Source organism: Gopherus evgoodei, chromosome 10, assembly GCF_007399415.2.
Source record: "Gopherus evgoodei ecotype Sinaloan lineage chromosome 10, rGopEvg1_v1.p, whole genome shotgun sequence".
NCBI lineage: Eukaryota > Metazoa > Chordata > Testudines > Testudinidae > Gopherus > Gopherus evgoodei.
The window spans coordinates 50,110,445-50,133,255 of record NC_044331.1 but is presented as its reverse complement, the minus strand read 5'-3'; the positions used below and the strand labels follow the sequence as shown (position 1 = coordinate 50,133,255).

The 22,811-nt window shown below is 51.3% G+C and overlaps 1 protein-coding gene across 3 annotated transcripts; it reads left to right on the top strand.

Moving 5' to 3' along the window:
• The first annotated feature begins 1,258 nt into the window (after positions 1-1,258).
• Positions 1,259-22,328, top strand: WFIKKN1 (WAP, follistatin/kazal, immunoglobulin, kunitz and netrin domain containing 1). Of its 3 annotated transcripts, XM_030579001.1 has the most exons (4): positions 1,259-1,637; positions 2,470-3,694; positions 16,021-16,323; positions 20,735-22,328. In XM_030579001.1, exons 3-4 carry the CDS (start codon positions 16,078-16,080, stop codon positions 22,223-22,225), a joined length of 1,737 nt encoding a protein of 578 aa, XP_030434861.1. In that variant the 5' UTR covers positions 1,259-1,637; positions 2,470-3,694; positions 16,021-16,077; the 3' UTR covers positions 22,226-22,328. The 3 variants fall into 3 exon arrangements, with proteins under 3 accessions (XP_030434861.1, XP_030434862.1, XP_030434860.1); XM_030579002.1 differs by lacking the exon at positions 1,259-1,637 and having other exon boundaries at positions 2,315-3,694; XM_030579000.1 differs by lacking the exons at positions 1,259-1,637; positions 2,470-3,694 and having other exon boundaries at positions 14,610-16,323.
• The last annotated feature ends 483 nt before the right edge of the window (positions 22,329-22,811 follow it).

The following is a 22,811-nucleotide window of genomic DNA, read 5'->3' as shown; positions in this document are numbered from 1 at the left end:
GTCATAAGTATCTGCTTTGCTGAATCCAGACATGAGCCCCTGAGCTGCAGGCTTGGTCGGAGCTGCAGCTTCTGCTGCTAGCCCAGAGTAAGAGTTCCCCTGGCCTGGAGTGTTAGGCTCTGCTGCTCTTCCTCTTGGCTGGGGGTTAGTTTGTTGCTCTGTCTTTGAGGTCAGGCATCTCTGCTCCTGTCTCCTGGGCCAAAAGGTCATGACAGAAGTCACTGGAGCTCTCAGATCAAACAAGAGAGGAAATAGCTCCTGGGTCTGGGGGCCTCTCCTGGGCTTGCCTGATGCATGTGAAACAAAGGTTCTTGTCAGCCCTTTATCCTCCCTGTTTGCTTTTGATCTTTGTGACCTGCGGGTGAGACATCACAGGAGTGCATGTGAAACAGGGCTGCCTTGGAAGGCTCTCCTGGCCAGGGCGCTGGGGTTGCACTATTTAGCCAGTTGGGCTGCTGAGAACCAGTGCTGTGACCTGCCTGAAACAGTCTGCAGCAAACTCCCAGCTTCCTTTCCTTGCTGTTACTAGCAAGCAGATGATGGGGGAGCTGAACTCAGGTGGTGATGCCTTTTTCCCCATTAAATACCCCAGCTGGCTGTGCTGCTCTCTAGCTGGGATTGTGTGCTGCAGCCATCAGTGTGGTGCCCGCTTGAGGTGGGAGCCACTGTCCTGCCACCTGCTCCCCCTCGTGCTTGGTGGCTGTCTGTAAGAGTAGTGGCCTCAGTAAGGATTAACCCTTTGCCCTTAGTGCTTCTGTTTGCAAAGCGCTCTGCAGATGCTAATTGCAGGTCACCCTTCTCCAACTGGGGAAGACAGGGCCCAGAGAAGTGGCTTGCAGACCTGGGCTGTCAGCCCTGTGCGCCAACTGCGGGATTTGTTGGCTGCCCTTACTATGGACGTGTGGATGGAGGTGCCAAGGCCACGTCTCCCTCACACACTGGACTATTAGTCCAGCAGCAGCACTGGGACATGGTGCTCACAGGCTAGAAGTGGTGCAGACATGCACAGAAGAGTCCCTGATGAGCTCCCAGCCTAGGCTGGAGGCAGCCTGTGAGCTCGCGATGCCAGTATCTGACTGGGAGCCAGGAGATCTGAGTTCTAGTCCCAGTTCTGCCACTGACCTGTGACCTTGGGCAAGTCACTTCCCCCTCTGTGCCTCTTGTCCACAGAGATTGTGAGCCCTTGGGGACAGAACTGTCTCCTGCTATGTGTTTGGTGCAGGGCCCAGCACAGTGGGACAACAACCAGGGTCAGATGGTGCTGAGATACAAATCAGGTAAAGAAGATGCAGTGGGTGGATGCAACAGACCCGAAGTGTGGGGCAGGACTAAGGTTATCAGTAAAGCAAGCGAGTCTACGGACTATGGGCAGAGATCTTGGCTACCCAGCCCTGCATAGCAGGACCTGTGACACTTTCCAAGATTAAACGAGCTGGATTATATGGCTGCTGGCAGCATTCCCATGTACTGTGCTTAACTTCCCAGTGACAGCGTTTCTGCTGGTTCCTGCTGGGGTTCCCCTTCGGGCCTCTATTAACACACGGTGAGGTCACTCTTTGTCTTTGCAGCTGCTCTGTCAGTGATCTGGGGGTGTCATGGGCTGCCTGCGGAGGGAGACCCTGGGCAGTTGGAGACAGGTCAGTTGCTGCAGTGTCCATGTTGCACCCCTGGGCACAGCATCAAGGATAGGGTGTAGCTGAGATGCTGTGGAACAGGAGAGAAGAGAAGGGGAAGCCAGGAGCTTGGCAGGACTGGGGCAGGTGTAGCTCATGGCAAGAAGCTGCTGTTGATTATTGAATCAAAACCTGCTCAGCCCCGTGCAGCCGGCATTTCCCTGCATCTCCCAGCTTCCTGATCAGACAGATGAGGGAGACCCCAGCTTGTGGCACAGCCCTGAGCCCCCCTCGGGTCACTCTTGCAGGTCTAAGGGAAGGGGATAGATCCTAAGGCAAAGGGCATACGGGGAGACGGTTGCCAGGCTCAGCTCTGGGACATGTGACAGGCTGGGAGCCAGTCTGCCCTCTCCTCTGGCTTATTGGGTCACTGCCCCTAGAGAAAGGCTTGTCCCTTGCAAGCCTTCCCCTATAGAGGTCCTGTGAGGTGCCACTGCCATGCACATGCCTCCCGAAACAGACACGGGTATTTCTCAAAGTCTCCTAGGTATTTCCTACCCCTCAAACCTGAGCATTTTCCCCTCTGTGATACCTGTGTTCACCCCATGCAGCTCCCCCTCTGCGAACATTCAGGATCAACCTCCCCTGGTAATGTTCTCCTCCCACTAGCCTGGCCTTAACTGCTGCATGGCTGTTGAGCAGCTGCCATGTTCTATCTCAGAAGCGGCTGCATTTCCGCGGTGGGTAAAAGAGTCCCTCCAATGTGTAACTTGCTGTTGTGTGGCACCCCCAGCTGCCTGAAGAGGGCACTAGGTGATACAGCGTATTCAACTGATCAATGTCTTTACCACATCAGGGCTGGGGACCGGATGACCTTGGCTCTCCTGCCCAGTGAGCCTGGATCAAGAGGAAAACTCAGAAGCGGGTGACGGAGACTGGGTGAAGCAGGAGGAACTGGAAAGGAATAGCTCCAGTTCTGTGTCCAGAACTATAGGAAAGACCGGTCCCCCCCTGCTCTATTTGTTTCGTTGGCCCTGCTGCTGGGGGTGAATCAAACTGCTATAAGCTTGTCCCCCTTGCTCTCTGGAGGAAGAGGCAGCAACTCTGTAGGGGGAAGTACAGCAACCTGATTGGATGGGGACCGATGATGCCATGCAGCCCCTTTTCCGAGGTGCCCACAACATGGCGAACTAAGTCTCTGGCCCATCGGACTGGAAAGGTTGTCTGGGCCTTGCCCTGTCTGTCCTGGGATGAGAACTGTGTTACACAAACCAAGTTTAAATGGACTAAGGCCTCTGCTTAAACCCCAGAACCAGCATTGTGCTGTGGCCAGAGCACAGGACTGAGCATCGGAACTCCTGGATTCTAGCTCCTAGCGCTGCTGCTGACTTGCTGTGACCTAGAGCACGTCGTGTCCTGTCTGTTTCTCGACTTCCCCATCTGGGAACAGAAGCAATGAGACTTACCAGCCTTCTGTCAAATGCTCTGGAATCCTAGTATAGGTGCTAAGAATTATTCCAGATTAAACCCAGATTGGCTGGCCGGTGGAGTTAGGCCACATTCAGTCAGATATTGGAGACCAGCAGGGACCTGGTTTCTAAGCGCTGTCTGGCTCTGTCCAAACTGTTATTTCCTGTGTTAACACAGCTTTGAGTACCATGGTTTCTGGCCTGTCCTACATAAACCTTCATGCTTCAGGGCACAAGCTGACTTCTTAACTGGAGGGTCAGGAAGAATTCATTTGCGAGGCTAAATAGAGATTCTGGGATAACCTGCCCACTACAGGCTTTCCTGCACCTTCCTCTGGAATAATGTACTGGTCACTGTGAGCGTCTGGATACTGGACTAGCAAGTTCTATGGTGCTACACAATGCTCTGCTGATTGAAATGGGACATCTTGTGTCTCCATTCATGGGCCTCTGATGACTATCACTAAAATGGTGCATTTGCCCTCAGCTGTTGCTGTTTGTTCCTAAACATTCTTCTTCCGGGGTCCTGCGGCATTCTGATGAGCAGCAGCTCGCCTTGAGGCTGGCCAGCCACGGTGGTGAAATCCTGTGTCACGGCTGTGCTGGTGGCTGGTAAGTACAGCATTAGCAGATCTGTAAATTCTGGCCCATGGAGCAGCTCTGCAGGGCTGATAATCTGGGAACATAGGCTCTGGCTGCTCAGATTGACAGTGGAGTGTCTGTGGCTAGGTGTCTCTGCTTCCATGGCAGCCAATGTCACTTTGGATCGAGTCTCTCTCCCTGCATTCCTAGGCGCACCAGGAGAAGCTGAGTCTGCAGTCTGCGCATGGGGCCTGGGAGGCAGTGCGGTACATAGCCCACTGCTAGGGGACATGAACGCCGGCCTGTGGGAGCACAGGGCATCAGCTCCTCTCAGCCCATTGGTCCTCATAAGAACATAATACATAAGACCAGCCATATTGGGTCAGATCAAAGGTCTGTCTAGCCCAGTATCCTGTCTTCCGACAGTGGCCAATGCCAGGTGCCCCAGAGGGAATGAACAGAACAGGTAATCATCAAGTCATCCATCCCCTGTCGCCCATTCCCAGCTTCTGGCAAACAGAGACTAGGGACACCATCCTGGCTAATAGCCATTGATGGACCTATCCTCCATAAATTTATCTATTTCTTTTTTAAACCCTGTTATAATCCTGGCCTTCACAACATCCTCTGGCAAGGAGTTCCACAGGTTGACTGTGCATTGTTTGAAAAAATACTTCCTTTTGTTTGTTTTAAACCTGCTGCCTATTAATTTCATTTGGTTGCCCCTACTTCTTATGTTATGAGAAGGAGTAAATAACACTTCCTTATTTACTTTCTCCACACCAGTCATGATTTTATAGACCTCTGTCATATTCCCTCTCAGTCATCTCTTTTCCAAGCTGAAAAGTCCCAGTTTTATTAAGCTCTCCTCATACAGCAGCTGTTCCATACCCCTAATAATTTTTTTTGCCCTTTTCTGAGCCTTTTCCAATTCCAATATATCTTTTTTTGAGACGAAGTGACCATATCTGCACACAGTATTCAAGATGTGGATGAACCATGGATTTATGTAGAGACAATAGGATATTTTCTGTCTTACTATCTATTCCTTTCGTAATGATTCCTAATGTTTGCTTTTTTGACTGCCGCTGCACATTGAGTGGATATTTTCAGAGCACTATCCACAATGACTCCAAGATCTTTCTTGAGTGGTAACAGCTAGTTTAGACCCCATCATTTTATATGTATAGTTGGGATTATGTTTTCCAATGTGCATTACTTTGCATTTATCAACATTGACTTTAATCTGCCATTTTGTTGCCCAGACACCCAGTTTTGAGAGATCCTGTTGTAGGTCTTCGCAGTCTGCCTGGCACTTAACTATCTTGAGTAGTTTTGTATCATCTGCAAATTTTGCCATTTTATTGTTTTTACTCCTTTTCCAGATTATTTATATTCATAAATAGGACTGGGCCCAGTACTGACCCCTGAGGGACACCACTATTTACCTCTCTCCATTCTGAAAACTAACCATTTATTCCTACCCTTTGTTTCTTCTCTTTTAACCAGTTACCAATCCATGAGAGAACTTCCCTCTTATCCCATGACTGCTTACTTTGCTTAAGAGACTTTGGTGAGGGACCTCGTCAGAGGCTTTCTGAAAATCTAAATACACTTTATCCACTGGATCCCCCTTGTTCACACGCTTGTTGACCCCCTCAAAGAATTCTAGTAGATTGGTGAGGCATGATTTCCCTTTACAAAAAACTTGTTGACTCTCCCCCACCCCCACAGAAATTATATACATCTATATGTCTGACAATTTTGTTCTTAACTATAGTTTCAACCAGTTTGCCAGGTACTGAAGTCAGGCTTACCATCCTGTAATTGCCTGGGTCACCACTGGAGCTTTTTTAAAAAATTGGCATCATGTTAGCTGTCCTCCAGTCATTTGGTACAGAAGCTGATTTAAATGATAGGCTACAGACTACAGTTAATAGTCCTGCAATTCCACATTTGAGTTCTTTCAGAACTTTTGGGTGATACCATTTGGTCCCGATGACTTATTGTTTATCAGTTTGTTCCAAAACCTCCTTTAATGACACCTCAATTTGGGACAGTTCCTCAGATTTGTCACCTCAAAAAAGAATGGCTCAAGTTTGGGAATCTCCTTCACATCCCCAACCACGAAGACCGATGCGAAGAATTCATTTAGTTTCTCCGCAATGGCCTTATTGTCCTTGAGTGCTCCTTTAGCATCTTGATCATCCAGTGGCCCCACTGGTTGTTTAGCAGGCTTCCTGCTTCTGATGTACTTAACATTTTTGCTATTACTTTTTGAGTCTTTGGCTAGCTGTTCTTCAAATTCTTTTTTGGCCTTCCTTCCTAATTATATTTTTACACTTCATTTGCCAGTTTATGCTCCTTTCTATTTTCTTCACTAGGATTTAACTTCCAGTTTTTAAAAGATGCCTTTTTGCCTCTCACTGTTCTTTTACGTTTTTGTTTCTCCATGGTGGTTAACCATGTTTTGGTTCTCTTACTGTGTTTTTTAATTTGGGGTATACATTTAAGGTGAGCCTCTATTACACTGTCTTTAAAAAGTTTCCATGCAGTTTGCAGGGATTTTACTTTTGGTACTGTACCTTTTAAATTTTGATTAACTAACCTCCTCATTTTTGTGTAGTTCCCCCTTCTGAAATTACATGCTAGAGTGTTGGACTGCTGTGGTGTTTTCCCTGCCACAGGAATATAAAATTTGGTTATATTCTGGTCACTATTACCAAAGAGTCCAGTTCTATTTACCTCTTTGACCTGATCCTGTGCACCACTTAGAGCTAAATCAAAAATTGCCTCGTCTCTTGTGAGGTCCAGGATAGCTGCTCCAAGAAGCAGTTATTTAAGGTGTCACTGGGGGGCAGGGGACGCGAGTTGGGAGGCCTTGGCCCTCTGTCACAGCCTGTGCACCTGCTAGACCCTGCGCTGGCTTGGTTGGCTGTTCCCAGGAACTGAGCGCAGCAGGGGGTTGGGCCGATCCTGGGAGCCCCACCGGCTGTCTATGGCTCCATCTGCCAGGAGGTGAGTTCACCTGTCAGCAGCTCTGACAGGAGCAGACATTTAATTTAAGAGGCCCCAGACTCAGGCTGCTCACCTGCCCTGGGGCTCTCATGGAGTGCACAAGGCTTGGCCTGGTCTCCCCCTCCTCTTGTGTGCCAAGCTGTGGTGGAATTGAGGTGAAGAACTGAGGCCATTGGGATGGCACCCAGGTTTCAGTCGCCAGGACAGTGCAGCGCTCTGCTTTCCCAAGCATCTGGCTGAGGGCAGGGATAAAAGCCGGGGGCCAAAGTTCAGCTCAGACGAGGTGAAGTGATGCTGGAAGGAGGACAGAATAGACAGGATGGGGTGCTTCCCAGCCAGGCAAAAATCTAGCCCTTTTACCTACCGGGTGAGCAAGGACAGTGGGGAATTAATCTGGGGAAGGGAGTCCCCCATAAGGGGTCCGTGAGTCTGCTGTGGCCTGTACCTGTAGCGGGTCTGTGACCCAGTCCAACTGCCCTAGCACTGATCCAAAGGTAGATATTTCCCAGCTATGGATACACTACCAGTGTACACCGTGCAGCGTTAGGAGCTGGGCTGCTTAATGCAAAATCCCTGTGTTTTGAATGTCTCTTGCTTCCCAGGTAAAAGAGTGAGCCAATCACATAAGGGCACTATGCAAGCACGGTTGTAGAACTGTGGCATTGTCAACTTGTGGCAGTAGCTTGCCTTAACATATTCTTCCTCCCAGTATCGCTGCTGCTCTTCTGTAAACACAGGAAGCCCCGTCACCCCTGCACCCAATAGGGCCCCGGTGTCCACTATGCTGCTGTCCTGTCAGTGGCCCTGAAGGGCAGGCAGTTTGGAGGGGAGACAACTTGCTGAACTAGCCTTTCTGGGGCTGTGAATCTGAGCATGAATCTGAGCTGCCACAAGTGAAACAAATCTGTGAATCTCAGCTCAGCCCTTAGCCTGCATTTGTCAATGTCACAGGAAGCACCTGTGCCTTTGCCACTGTTCACGATTGTTTTATATTGGACTGGTTCTTTCTCGGTAACGAGCCCTGGAGATGAACACACCCTTTAATCTAGTGCTGGCAGAGAACGGTTAGTGACACTCGTGTCATGGCCAAACTCAGCCAGCAGAGGAGATGCGAGCAAAACAAGAAATACAGTAGAAATGGCTGGGAATCTGACAGTCGTGCTCTTGGGAAGCTTTGAAATCCTATAGCCTGTGCCAGGCAGGAGCTCAGACTAGAATGATCAGCGTGGTGTCTTGTGGTCTTAAGAGCTTTGCTGGTAAGCAGGCAGCTGCATCCTGCACTGGCTTGGGTTTCCACGCACCTTCAAAGTGCAGCAGGCCCATGGCAAGTGTGGTGCAGTAACATAACCAAAGGTGTCAAGGCTGGGCTTGGTACTGTGCCTGGCAGGACCAACTGTAGTGACCTGTCAGAACAGAACTCCTGTTGGAGTGGAAAGCTTGGGATGATTTCTAGTCACCAGACAGAGCTGATACTCCATGTGCGGTGCTGTCACAGCTCATAAACCTTCCTTCCTTACCATAGAACAAGTTGCATGAACTATGTTAAGGCAACCACTTGCTAGAGCACCAGGTTTCCCAGTTACCTCCATGCTGAACAAGGGCCACTCAGGCCTGGCTCCAGGTGTCAAACAGCCGTTGTGGAAGTGTTGCTGAAATCACCACAGCCGTTTTAGTGCGCATTAACCATGAAAACACCTGTAAGTTCCCTTGGGGCAGTAGAACCCACCTGCCCTGCCCTGTCCAAGGCTAGGCTAGTGTTGACAAGGTGCTAGCTAGTATGTGTGAAGCCCAGCATAGCAAAGGCACTGTGTCCTTCAATCCATTTAACATATGTCAAAGGCTCACTGCCCTGCCTCCACTAGGCATCTCCCACAGATTCTAGGGCATTCCAAGCTCACCAGCAGAAATAATGTGGAAATTGAAGGTGGGGCTTGATAGCTCCAGGGATCAGTGAGGGGACATGGAGTTTTGCTCCTTTACTGGACTAGGCTGAGTCTAGCCGAGCCTTGTTTCCATCCAATGGTTGCTTGGTAGCCTAGCTAAAATGAGCTGTCAATTCCCCATAGGATCCCTGCCACTTCCATTAAAAGACACTCTCTGCTTTTAGTAGTATGAGGCCTATGACACAACTGAGCCATTCCAATTCCATGCAGCAGCCTTCTCATGTTGGCATCGCCAGCAGAAAAGCCAAAGACGGGTGAGGTTATGGAGATGTTCCGAGGCCCCCCTAGAAGGGACTGATCCAGGTCAAGGTTGAGGCATGTTGGCAATGTGGAGTTGAGGGAGCCTGCACTGCCTCCATACCTGTTCTGTGGGTGCATGGTCCAGCCTCCAGGGCTAGCGAGCCAACCCCAACTCTGTAGTTGCAGGGAGCAGCTCTCCAGTCCCTTCTTTGCCACTTCTAGGTTGTGCTGGTAATGGCCACATATAGTATAATACAGCCATCCCATGACCAAGGCAGGTTACCTGAGGCCGTGTGAGCAATTTCTCTGGCAAAGCCGGCTGTTTGGGGAGAGTGAGATGCACGTCAGATATCAAAACAGAGTCAAGGTCACCATGTTTGTGTCACACACTCCGGCAGCGGCTGCCCCAGAGCGCACATCTGTTCTCTCCACCCACGCTGTGGGTTGCTAGCTTGGGGTCAGTATGCCGGGGCACGTTTGGCTCTTGGCCTGCGCTCTGCTCACACAGGGCATTAACATGCCTGTCTAGAACTCGCAATTGCTTTCCCCTGCTTGTAACGCATTTACCATACGTACCGTGTGTTCAGCCATTTTGTAAATATTGCAGTGAGCAGGGCAGTCTCTCAGTGCTACCATTGCCCTCTACGGAATGGAATCAGAACTGCTCAACAATGTGTCATAGACATTATACTGCTGGTAGCCAACATAGATTCTTCTTTAGCTTCAGTGTGGCAAGAGGATTTGAATGTTCTCCCTGCCACTAGCATAATGTTCCAGGCTCCTACTGTCTGCAGTATAGTGACCATGTAAACTCCTTGGGGAAGGCCCCAATTTCTATTCTATTTGTAGCTTGCCAAGCATGTTGGAGCCTAGTCTTGGATGGGACTCCAGGTGCTACAAGAACACATTCCAGACAAGCATGGTTAATTACACACTCTCGTAGCAAGATTCAAAGAGGGATTGGAGAATCCTAAGGATAACCAGAAGATCCAGAGGCGGAATAGTTAATGCCACTAAACCAATGTGGGAAGGGCTATAAAACCAAGCTCTAACTATTTGGGATTAAGATAAAACCCAGGTGTGTGTGTGTTGGGGGTGGGGTGTCTTTTCTCAACTCTGATGGGGGCCTGCTGGGTGACCTTGGGCTAGTCACTTCACTGCCCTGGGCCTCAGTTTTCCCATCTATAAAATGGGAGTGATGATACTGACCTTGTCTGTAAAGCACCTGGAGTTCTATGGATGCAAAGTGCTATGTAAGAGCTAGATGAGATTAGTACTACAGGGTTCTCGCACCTTTCTCTGAAGCAGCTGGTACTGGCCACTGTCCAATACAGCCTGGCAATTCCTATGTGCCATGTATCATTTCTGGATAATTATTTACCTACAGTCTCTCAAAGGTGGAAAGTGCTCTTGTCACAGGCAGCATGGATGTTATTATCTAAACTCAGGTTAATTTGGATTCTCCCTAGGGGAGGATGGGGAGTTCAGGGGCTCCCCTGAGTGGCTTCCGGTCAATCACTGCGGGAGCGATGGGCACAGATCCCGCCTGCTCAGTGAATGGAAGCTGAATGTGGTGAGGCAGCTTGGTCACAGTTTGTTTCACTCGAGGGAGGACGTTCTGGTGGGTAACGCACAGGACAGGGGCCAGCAAGCTCAGACTCTAGCCCTGCCTCTGTTGGGGGCATGACCTTGACCAAACCCCTTTGCCTTTGTATGCCACAGTTCCCCCAGCTCTAAGAAGGCCTTGATCTGTCCCACAGGCTGGCTCTGGTCCTGTGCTTAGCGCACTGGCCTTAAGAGACCTGCTTTTAACTCCCTGCTCTGTCACAGGTTTCCTGTGTGACCTTGGGCAGGCCTTGTCTACCCAGGGAAATTGAATGGCAAAGCTACGGCCAGGGCTGGTGCAACCATTTAGGAGGACTAGGCGGTTGCCTGGGGTGCCAAAAAGCGCCCCCCAATTTTTTTTTAAATGGTTGAGCAGCCGCTGCTGCTGGGACAGAGAGGGAGTCTGAGCTGCTGGTGGCAGCCCAGGGTGTTCCCTGGGTCAGGGCGCCTCCACGGCAGCCCAGGGTGTCCCCCGGGTCAGGGCGCTGCCGCGGCAGCCGGCAGCCCAGGGGGTCCCCTGGGGAAGGGCGCCGCCGCGGCAGCTGGCAGCCCAGGGTATCCCCTGGGTCAGGGCGCCGCTGGAGGGGGCGGCAGGCAGCTCCCTTGGAGCTGCCACAGTCGTGCCTGTGGACGGTCGGCTGCTCGCGCGGCTCTGGTGGACAGCCGGCAGACACCACTGCGGCAGCTCCACCAGAGCCGCGGGACCAGCGGGCGGGGCGGCGAAATTGCTGTCCACCTAGGGCGCTCAAAACCCTAGCGCCGGTCCTGGCTACGGCAGAACAGCTCACTCTACAGTGGCTCTTCCGGTCAATCTCCTTGTGTAGGCAGGGCCTGAATCTCTGTGCTTCTGTTCACACATCTGTACAATGGGAATAATAGGGCAGGGTATCTTAAAAGGGGTTTGTGAGCAAATACACTAAGAGTGTGAGGTTATTACTGTAATGGGGTTTGTATTAGTCCCTCAGATAGATTCAGGGAATCCTCTTTGTTCAAGGGGTCCCAATCCATGCCCTATTGAACTATCCTTTCCAAAGTGCTTGGCTGCAACAGCATCAAGTGATTTGTAATGTTGTTTGACAGGGTGTAATTGTAATGCATGATGCCATGATTGTCCTATTTGCATGGGTCTGGGGAGGGTCTCTAGAAATAGTTATTTTAAGTTCCCATTTAAAATACACATCTAGCCCGTTATAACGCCACCCGATATAACACAAATTCAGATATAACGTGGTAAAAGCAGCACTCCAGGGGGGCGGGGCTGCATGCTCTGGCAGATCAAATCAAGTTCGATATAACACGGTTTCACCTATAACACAGTAAGATTTTTTGGCTCACGAGCAGAGTGTTATATCAAGGTAGAGGTTCTCACCTTGTCTGACAGCTGCCACATCTCACCTCAGAAGGGGCTGCATTTCAGTGCTGGGTGAAGGGATTCCTATTGGGCCCCCCAAAAAACCAAGTTGCTTAACAGGATGAATTTGAAGTAGAACTGGAGTCACTAGGGCCCTGATCCTGAAGTTGGATCCATATAGGCAGATCCCTGCACCTGTGCAGAGACCCTTTGCTTTCATTTCTACTCCGCATGGGCCCCAGGGGCCCATCTGTGCTGATCCAATTGCAGGAGCGGGAATGTGTGGCGAGACTTCAGCTTAGTCTCTTAGATCAGTGCTTCTCAAGCTATCTAATGTGGGGGACCAGCAATTTTTTTCCAATGTGCCAGTGCCATATTATTATCCTATTCAACGCTCTTATGAGGAAACCTGCCGCGGACCGGACCACCACTTTGAGAAACACTGTCTTAGATAATAGTGGCATCTTCCTTGGATTTCAGTGTACACTCTAGAGAAACTTGCTGTTACAAGTTATTAGCAAGGAGCTAATTTCTGTCAATTCCAAAGACCTTATTCCCTATGTTGTTAATTTCATCCTTAATTCTCAGCACCTGCAGTTGTGAAATCACTTCTTCTGGCGCCAAAGGAATGGGTGAAGTGGTTTCCTCCTGCAGGTTTCATCCTGGGACCCATACAGGATGTTTACAAGGAAGGGGCCTGAGTCAGCTAACAAGTCACTCATTCTGGCAGTGACACACAACCTGTTGACCTGGAGAAGTTGGCTTTAAATCACTGTTGTTGCTGTTGGTTTGCTTATCACTTGATCTCTGTCAGAGCAGGACATTTCTGAGCTGTGGGGAAATGAGCTGCTTGTGTATTTCTGGGCAGAGGAGGTGACTGGGATTTGGAAACTTCAGCTGCAATCAGGTGGGAGGCCTCCCCAAGAGAAAGGACGGAGCAGGGGTTAGTGCACTAGTCTAAGATTTGGGAGACTAGTAGACCAAGGAGTTGAATCCTAGACTTCCCAGGTGGCTTTGGGCCTTATCTGCAAGGGGAAATTGACCAGAATAAGCTCTTCTGGAATAATGATGATTGTAAAGGGATTGCTCAACACAACAAAAACAAACTCTCTCCTCCCAGGATTGCAGGCAAGGAACTCACTGCTTCATTCAGCTGCATCACAAAACAGGCACTAAGGGAGGGGGGAGGGGAGCACGGCTCCAGCCCACAATACAGTGAGATCCTAGTTAACCCCATTATGACCACTTGGCTACAATCCAGAATACAAATAACTTTAATTCCCCAATAGCTGTTAATCAATTTCCCAAGGTAGATGAGGCCGGGTATCTCTCTGTCCCTTAGTTCCCCAGCTGTACAATGGATACAAGAGCCCTGCCCCACCTCCCAGCAGTGGGGTGAGGATAAATACACCACAGATTGTGCTCAGATACTATGGTCAGAAGGTCTGTATTAGTACCAACGATGGACAGGGTCACAGCTAGACGCCGGATCTAACACCTTTGCACTCTTATACTGTAGTAAACTGGTTAGTATGTGTTACCACTGCCCTCTACGGATGGGGTCAGCACAGCTCTGCTGTGTCTCATGACCCTATGCTAGCTATTGTCCTTTAGCTCAAGTGGTAGGTGCCTGCGCTTTTGGGGATGGAGGAGCTGAGTCCTAGCCCTGCTGCTGCTGTGTAGTGCTATGAGTGACCAGAGTGTGCACCATAGCAACAACTGTGAGGCATCCTGGGGCTGTGAATTTATTACAGTATTGTAAAGGCTTCTGCCTTAAACCCACAGGCATGCTTTCCAAATCCAACCCTCCTGCATGGGCTGCAGCTGTCGTCAGGGCCAGGCTGTTCATCTAGAGTAATAACAATGGCACTTAGCCCTCTATAAACAGGGGGGTTTGTGTGTGCAAACACAAATGAGTCTTCATAGCAGTCCGGGGGTGAGATAAAGATCATTAGCTTTGTTTTATGGATGGGGAAACTGAGGCCCAGAGATGGGCAGTGACTGCTCAGGATCACCCTGGGAGTTCAGAGTAGAGCTGGAGAAAATAAATCAGGAATCCCTGGCTCCCAAACCTATGCTCAGTCCACTACCATGTAGCCACCTTCTCCTCCTCCATTGGCATTGTTGGCATCCAGCCAGGTGCTGACCATACTGCTCTCGTTAAAGAGATTCGTCTCTCACTTCAAGGTGCTGATCCTTTGAGCCAAGCCATCTCTTGGGAAGTGAGCTAGTCCTCATCGTGTCTCCGGAAGCCTACTCAGCGGCTGCTCCTTACAATTATTAGATCCAGCAGAGGCTTGACCAGAGGTGGTCACATGTTGTTCCCATGTCTCAAGGATGCAGCCCCTGGTAGCAGGTGTGCATGTGCTGGGAGGAAGATGGGTGCATTGGATACAGCACACACCCTTTTGACTGGGTTTCTCCATTAGAGTTATGCAGTCCCTCCTCTCCAGATCTGGGTGCAGCCCTCACTCTAGCTCTTTGCCTTGCCAGCTAGGACGATGGGCACCAGGCAAACAAAGCTCCAGGTATTGTAGCTCCCCCTTTGGCTAGGAAGGCTTGAAATTCTGCCTCGGAGTGTACTATGTGAGGCCTTGGTCAGATGCCCCTAGTATTGCTTGACTTCCCTGAGGTGCCTGTTTCCCGTGGGGTTAACAGTGCTGGCCCCTCTGTGTGATAAGCTAGCAGATCTGTGGGTGGAAAACAATGTAAGCTAGGCCCTCAGTAAGTCAACGGCCAAACTCCAATAGCATCAGTTCAGGTTTTCCCCCTTTGTGTGGATGTCATTTCCTGCGTGGGGCAGTGGATAGTATGCGTGACATGTGGGTGACTATCTAGTTCCTGGCTCCAGTCACCCCAACACGGACCTAGGTAGCAAACGGGCCTGCTGTGTCCAAAGGCTGAAGCTCCTGAGCTTTCAGTGTAGCCCTCTGAGTTGGCTGTGAATGGCCTCAGGATTAGCAGGATAACAATGCACTGCAGCCCCTGGGCAAGCAGGCATTGTCTGCTGTCTTGCTCCCCCAGCCGTGGCTAAGCACAGAGCCTGTCCCTAAGCAACTCCCCCTGCCCTTCAGAGCAATTTGCCTGGGTCATCGCTTGACAAAGTCATCGCCCGTAGATTGCCCTGGCATCAGCAGGCACTAAAATGGCTGTAGGGCCACCCTCATTGGCACAAGCTGGGCCCCATCAAAACACAGAGTGTTAGCTGCTGGAGCCCACCTCCTGAGTTCGGGCTCCCATATGGTGCCTATCACCGTGGTATCTGAGAGCCCTTCCAAACTGAGCCCAGAGAGTGCCACTCCAGCCCTAAATAGTTCCCTGGGCCCCTGGAAACAGCTTTCCAATAAAAAGGAAGCAGGAGAAACAGCTCAGCAAACTGGCCAGGCACCTGGCAAAAGGTCTGGGCTTGTCTCTTGCTACTGGGCCTGGCATGGTCAATCACACTCCAAATGGGCAATGTGCAGGGGCGATTTTCTCATCCCGTAAGAATTCACTCTCTGGCTGGAGGTTCCCCCCCTTTCCCTCTCGCTCTTTAGAGGCTCCACAGGCCCTTTGATGTTCTCCCACTGTTTGCCCAGTTGATCAGCTCAGACAGGGTTAGAGTCTGAGGTCAGCGGCTTTTCCATTCCAAACACCCAGACGCATCCGTGAGAGAGGAGTGGACTCAGGTTACATGCCTGCCTCCCTCTCCTCCCCTCCCCTCCCCTCCCATCCCCACGCCACAGACACACACAGGCACACCCCAGACCAGGCTCACAGCCACTCGGTGGGATACTCCACTGCTCCACACACCCAAGAGGGCTAAAGCCACACTTCAAGCCTTGGCTGTGAACCAAAGACCCATTGAGGCTGGGGTTTAACGAACTCCTTGGGAAACCAGCTGGATGAAGTCTGGGGGGATCTGGGAATCGCATGGATGGATCCATTCTCCCCCTTCTTTGCATGAATCTTCTCTTCTAACAGTCCCCCTCCCCCAGAGGCACTCGCCCTGGGATCTCTCAGAAACCCTTTGCTGGGAGATGACCTTTAAAGGGCCTCGGGGGGCTCTGCAGCCAGCAAGCAGCCCCTGAAGCAGACCGTGCATCAGGCGTCGTCTCCCGAGAGCCCATGCGGAGCTTGCCCTGGGCACAGTAGAGCCAGAGGTCTGGGTTCTGCACGTGCCGGGTTGCTTTTTGGATGTGATTCTTTTTGTGTGTCAGGAGCTGTGCAAGGCGAAGAGCCCTCCTGGCTGGGGAGAGGGAGCCTGGTGTGAATTGATGCCTTCCTGGTGCTTCGGAAGAAGGGGATTAAAGAGGAAAAAAGGGGAGCTCCAGCTCCGGGAGGCAGGTCAGCCCGACCCCATGCTGGCCACACTGCTCCTGTCTCTACTGCCTGTCCTGGCCGAGAGCGCCAGCCTACAGCCAATCCGAATGAGTCATCTGGGGGTGTGCCCCAACCAACTGAACCCCAACCTGTGGGTGGATGCCCAGAGCACCTGCGAACGGGAGTGCCACACTGACCAGGTGAGCTCTGCCTCCCCCCTCCAAGCTCAAACCATGACCCTGGCACTCGAGGGTCCAGGCCTGGCCAGTGAGGTCACCGATCCTCTGATGTAAGATGCTGCACAAGTACTCAGGATTACCAGTCCTGAGGAATTATTCACTGCGCTCTCCCTCCGCCCCGCATTAGCCCATGTGGAAGGAGGGTCAGGTTTGTGCACACCTGCAGTCTTGCAGTGATGTCCTGCCTGAGGCCTAAGAGCCAAGGGCCTGTTCTGCAGCCTTACCCATTCCCAGGCTCCTGGGGTGTGAGATTTCAGCCTGTCCAGGCAGATGCTCTTGCTCAGATCCAGGCAGGTTTTTATTTGCTAGCTGCAGTTCTCAGGGGTGGCAGGAGGAATTGTGGCTGTTGGTCAGTTTCATCCCACTGACTGTTTTGGGATACTGGACAGGCTGAGCGAGACAGGATGTGTCTCCTTGAAAGGCACAGCCAAAGACTCCCCTGTGGGGGAGATGCCTTAACAAGGGCCTGGCAATGAATCTGGCTCTGGGCCAGAGAAAACAAATAGCCAGGAGCCACCTGCAGATCAGGCAGGGATTTCAGGGCAATATTCTCAAGGGTCAAAAGCCTGGACCAGCCAGCCAGTAGGGCTTGTCCCCATGCTGTAGACATAAGGGAGGGCCCACAGATGGCCTAGTGATGTGACTGTCACTCACAGTGCTATAGCCCCAGCTAAAATCACAAGGTCAATCTAGATGATCCAGTGGTTTCCTCTGGCCTGGGAGGCTCTAAACTGTATTTGAGCTAGCGTTTTGTGTCATGTGGGTGCCAGTTGCAGACCCTGGAGCACCGTATGCTGTGAGTGATCAATGAGGCTTGCAGTGGAGAGGCAGTGTGGCCTAGTGGTTAGGGAGCTGAACTAAGAGAGCTGGCTTCTATTCCCAGCTCCGCCACTGACCTATGGGGTGACTGTGGGTGAGTCACGTCCCCTTTTTGTGCCTGCTTCTTTGCCCACCCTTTGTCTTTCTGGTTGTCTGGTTCAGACCCCCCAGCAGGGCAGGCTGCCCCCAGATCCTGGCTCCCACATGGGACAGCAGGGGGAGGGGCTCAAACCCCCATGAGAGGCAGGGTCCCCAGACCCTAGTGCACATAAGGGGGCCCTGTCTCACCTGCATCAGAGGGAAGGGGGAGCAAGCTGGCATTCGGGCCATGGACCCTGTGCGACAGGCATTGTACCCTCACTGCCAGCTCCAGGGGAACGGTGCAGCGAGCAACCGTCCACGTGCCCCAGCGCCCCACGGGGGTGACTGGTGCTGGGAGGCGGCGCTGGCTCACGCTGGTTTGCAGAGCAGGGAGGAAACAGCCTCACTAGGCCCTTCCCAGTGGCTTCCTGCAAGACAGTAACTTCCAGATGCTGCCAGGTGCCCAGTCCACCCCCCCAAAGGTGTAAAGAGGAGGTGTTTCAGGGGGTCGAGGCTAGGCCAGGGCTGTATTATTTTTTTTTTTTAGGCCCTCACGTCCCAGTCTGTCCCTCCCCAGGGCTGCCCGTAGGGTTGCCAGTTGTCTGGTTGAAAAGGGACCCTGGTGGCTCCAGTCAGTGCTGCCAACTGGGCCATTAAAAGTCTGGTTGGTGGTTCTGCAGGGCTAAGGCAGGCTAGTGCCTACACGTCCTGGCACCGCGCTGTGCCCTGGAAGCGACCAGCAGGTCTGGCTCCTAGATGGGGCGCCCACAGGGCTCTGCGTGCTGCCCCGCCCTGTGTACTGGCTCCACACTCCCATTGGCTGGTTCTCAGCCAATGGGAGTGGGGGGGGTGCCTGCAACCCTAGCTGCCCCAGGCCTGTGAGGTTCAACAGACTTTACAGGCGTGTTCCCATTGCTCTCTCCCGCTGGCCCTAGTTATAGAGCCTCATGGTGGGCGGGGATAGAATCCTGACTCCTGGGGCGTCCCACAGAGCTCGGCTGTTAGCACCTTGGGGCAGGGAATGTGTGTGTGAAGCCATAGAGCTGAAAACCACTATGGAACATGACTCATGAATACGATGAAGCCTGGAGGACTGAGAGCCAGGACTCTAGTCCCAGCTTGGCTATTGACTCACCATGCCCCATGGGCAAAGCACCCCCCACGTGTGCCTATGTTTCCCCCATCTGTAAAATGGGGAGAATGGTCCCATGGAACCACGAGGCTGAGGTCATGAATGTTTGTAATGTGCGCTGAGCTGCGTGGAGGGGAGGTGCATGGAGAACGCAAAGGAGACAGTTACTATATGGTTAATAATAACTGCCAGATTGGGTTAGACCAATGGTGCATCTAGTCCAGATTCGTACCTTCCAACAGTGGCCAGTGCCAGATGCTTCAGAGGGAATGAACAGAACAGGGCAATTATTCAGTGATCCATCCCGTCCTCCGCTCCCAGTTTCTGACAGTCAGAGGCGAGGGACACTCAGAGCATGGGGTTGCATCCTTGACCACCTTGGCTAATAGCCATTGCTGGACCTGTCCTTCAGGAACTTATCGAGTTCTTTTTTGAACCCTGTTATAGTTTTGGTCTTCGCAACATCCGCTGGCAGCGAGTTCCATAGGTTGACTTGCATTGTGTGAAGTACTTCCTTAGGTTTGTTTTAAACCTGCTGCCTATTGATTTCATCGTATGACGCCTAGGCCTTGCATTATGTGAAGGGGTAAATAACACTTCCCTATTCATGTTCTCCACCCCAATCATGTTTTTATAGATCTCTCATATCCCCCCTTAGTTGTCTCTTTTCTAAGATGAACAGTCCCAGTCTTTTTAATCTCTCCTCATATGGAAGCTGTTCCATACCCCTAATCATTTTTGTTGCCCTTCTCTGCACCTTATCCAATTCTAATATATATTTTTTGAGATGGGGCAACCAGATCTACACAGAGTATTCAAGGTGTGGGTGTATTGTGGATTTATAAAGCAGTATTATGATATTTGCTGTCTCATTATCCATGCCTTTCCGAATGATTCCTCACAGTCTGTCTATTTTGACTGCCACTGCACACTGAGTGGATGTTTTCAGAGAACTCTCCACAATGATTCCAAGACCTTTCTTGAGTAGTAACAGCTAATTTAGAACCCATCATTTTGTATGTATAGTTGGGATTATTTTTTTCCAAAATGCATTACTCTGCACTTATCAACACTGAATTTCATCTGCCATTTTGTCACCTAGCCACCCAGTTTTGTGAGATCCCTTTGTAACCCTTTGCAGTCAGCTTTGACTTAACTGCAAACTGTATCATCTGCAAACTTTGCCATCTCATTGTTAACCCCCTTTTCCAGATTATATATGAATATGTTGAACAACAGTGGTCCCAGTTCAGATCCTGGGAGGACCCCACTACTTACCTTTCTCCATCATGAAAACTGATCATTTCTGCCTGCTCTTTGTTTCCTATCAGTTAACCAGGTACTGATCCATGAGCCTGATCCCTCTTATCCCACAATTGATTAATTTGCTTACAAGCCTTTGGTGAAGGAGCTTGTCAAAGGCTTTCTGAAAGTCCACGTACTTTATATTGACTGGATCACCCTTGTCCACATGCTTGTTGACTCCTTCAAAGAATTCTAATAGATTGGTGAAGCATGATTTCCCTTTACAAAAGCCATGTTGACTCTTCCCCAGTATGCTGTGTTCATCTGTGTGTCTGAGAATTCTGTTCTTTACTATAACATCACCCAGTTTGCTTGGTGCTGAAGTTAGGCTTACTGGCCTGAAATTGCCAGAATCACCTCTGTAGCCTTTTTTTAAAAACAGGTGTTGCATTAGTTACCTTCTAGTCATCTGGTACAGAGGCTGATTTAAGTAATAGGTTACATACCATAGTTAGTAGTTCTGCAATTTCATATTTGAGTTTTTTAAACTCTTGGGTGAACGCCATTTGGTCCTGCTGACTTATTAGTGTTTAATTTATCCATTCATTTCAAAATCTCCTCTACTAATATCTCAATCTGGGACAGGTCCTCAGATTTGTCACCTAAAAAGAATGGCTCACCTGCGGGGGTCTCCCCCATATCTTCTGCAGTGAAAACCCATGCAAAAAAATCATTCTCTGCAATGGCCTTGTCTTCCTTGAGTGCTCCTTCAGTGCCTTGATCTTCCAGTGGCCCCATGAAATGCAAGGCTCAGGGCCTGCGATGTTCCTCTGGGCCTTTCCTTAAGAAGCAGGGATGTGTCCTGCTGAAATTCCATTCCTAAATCCCCCTGCAGTTTCCAGTGGATGCAGAATCTTTGTAGCGTAATATTGCTGTGTGCTGTTAAATAGCTGCCAACGTGCTGCCCCAGAGGTGGCTGCATTCCAGTTGTGGGTGGAAGTGGTTGATAGACAGCTAATGTAAGGGTATAAATGTGAGGTATTAATGGCAGTGAGGATGCTGGTTTTAAGCCTGCTGCTGATTGCTTTCCTGCAGGACTGTGAAGGCTTTGAGAAGTGCTGCACCAATGTCTGTGGCCTGCGGAGCTGCGTGGCTGCCCGTTATGCCGATAGTGTCTCATCCCCGGAGCTGGCACAGGAGGCCTCGTGTGAGAGCTTTGTGTGCACCCAGCAGGGCTCAGACTGCGACATCTGGGACGGGCAGCCCATCTGCAAGTGCAAGGACAGGTGTGAGAAGGAGCCCAACTTCACATGCGCCTCAGATGGGCTCACATATTACAACAAGTGCTACATGGATGCGGAGGCCTGTATCCGGGGCATCAGCCTGAGTGTGGTGCCATGCAAGTACATCTTCACTTGGCCGAACACCAGCCCGGTGCCGCTGGAGACCACGGTTCACCCCACGCCTGGGGCTGCTGCTGAGGTGCCCATCCCCCCAGCCCTCTACAACAACCCCTTCCACCAGTCAGTCTACGTGGGTGGCACCGTCAGCTTCCATTGCGACGTGAGCGGGCGGCCCCGGCCAGACATCACCTGGGAGAAGCAGAGCGACCATCAAGAGAACTTCATCATGCGGCCTGACCAGATGTATGGCAATGTGGTGGTCACGAATATTGGCCAGCTGGTCATCTACAATGCCCAGCTGGAAGACACCGGCATCTACACCTGCACAGCCAGGAACTCCGCCGGCCTTCTCCGGGCTGACTTCCCCCTCTCCATCATCAAGAGAGAGCCTTCCGGGGGGGAGCCCAGGGCACCCAGCACCCAGCAGGTCCCAGCCACCGAGTGCCTGAAGGAGCCCGACAAGAGGGAATGCGAGGCTCAGCAGATGCGCTGGCATTTTGACCCCAAGAAGGGGTCATGCGCCACCTTCCGCTATGGCGGCTGTGGTGCCAACCAGAACCACTTTGAGACCTACGAGGCATGCCGCTCGGCCTGTGTCAGCAGCGCCGTCAACATGTGCACCCTGCCCATGGTGCAGGGACCCTGCAAGAACTGGGAGGCCCGCTGGGCCTACAACCACCTGATGAAGCAGTGCCACTCCTTCATCTATGGTGGCTGCGAGGGCAATGACAACAACTTCGAGAGCAAGGAGACCTGTGAGGATGCCTGCCCCTTCCCCAAGACCCTGCAGTGCAAGGCCTGTCGGCTCAAGAGCAAGATGGTACTGAGCCTGTGCCGCAGTGATTTTGCCATTGTGGGCCGGCTCATGGAGATCATAGAGGACCAGGACTCGGGCATCGCCCGTTTCGCCCTCGAGGACATACTCAAGGATGAGAAGATGGGCCTCAAGTTCTTCAACATCAAGTACCTGGAGGTCACCTTGAGCGACATGGACTGGAGTTGCCCCTGCCCCAACATGACCACGGAGGATGGACCCCTTATTATCATGGGGGAGGTGCATGATGGCATGGCCGTGCTGGACCCCAATAGCTACGTCCGAGCTGCCAACGACAAGCGCGTGAAGAAGATCTATGAGCTGATTGAGAAGAAAACCTGCGAGCTCCTCAACAGGTTCCAGGACTAGAGGTGCAGCCTAAGGAAGGGGAGAGTCGGGCTAAATCGGGGTTCTCAAACTGGGGGTTGTGAGATTATATGGGGGGTCACAAGCTGTTGTCCAGCATCCCGAATCCCACTTTGCATCCAGCATTTATAATGGTGTTAAATATATAAAGAAGTGTTTTTAATTTATAAGGGGGGGTCGCACTCAGAGGTTTGCTATGTGAAAGGGGTCAGCGGCACAAAAGTGTGAGAGCCACCAGGCTAAATAGACAATCCCTGCCATCCCCTCTCGAGCCAGTCATGGCTTTGAGCCACCCAGGGGGCAATTCCTGGGGGAGCTGCCTGCTCCCCAAACCCTCCTCCCTTGGGGTCAGAGTGGAGACGCTCCCACCCAGAACTCCATGGCCACCTCCACAGCCCGGTATTTCTGCATGTAACGGGATGATTTACTTCCTGGGCTGTGGTGGTGACGAGCCTGATTCTACCCAGACCTACCTCTGTCTGTCTAACTGTAATTTATCTGTCCACATATCCTGCCCCATGTACCGTTTTGAGGCCAGACTATACCAATAAAAGCGTGACCTGGCGGGGAGGTGATTGCTGACTCTCCC

Coding starts and splice junctions, on each gene's coding strand:
- WFIKKN1 (XM_030579001.1), top strand. CDS start 16,078: ATGCCTTCCTGGTGCTTCGGAAGAAGGGGATTAAAGAGGAAAAAAGGG. Junction 16,324..20,734: donor GGGAGTGCCACACTGACCAG/GTGAGCTCTGCC, acceptor GCTTTCCTGCAG/GACTGTGAAGGCTTTGAGAA.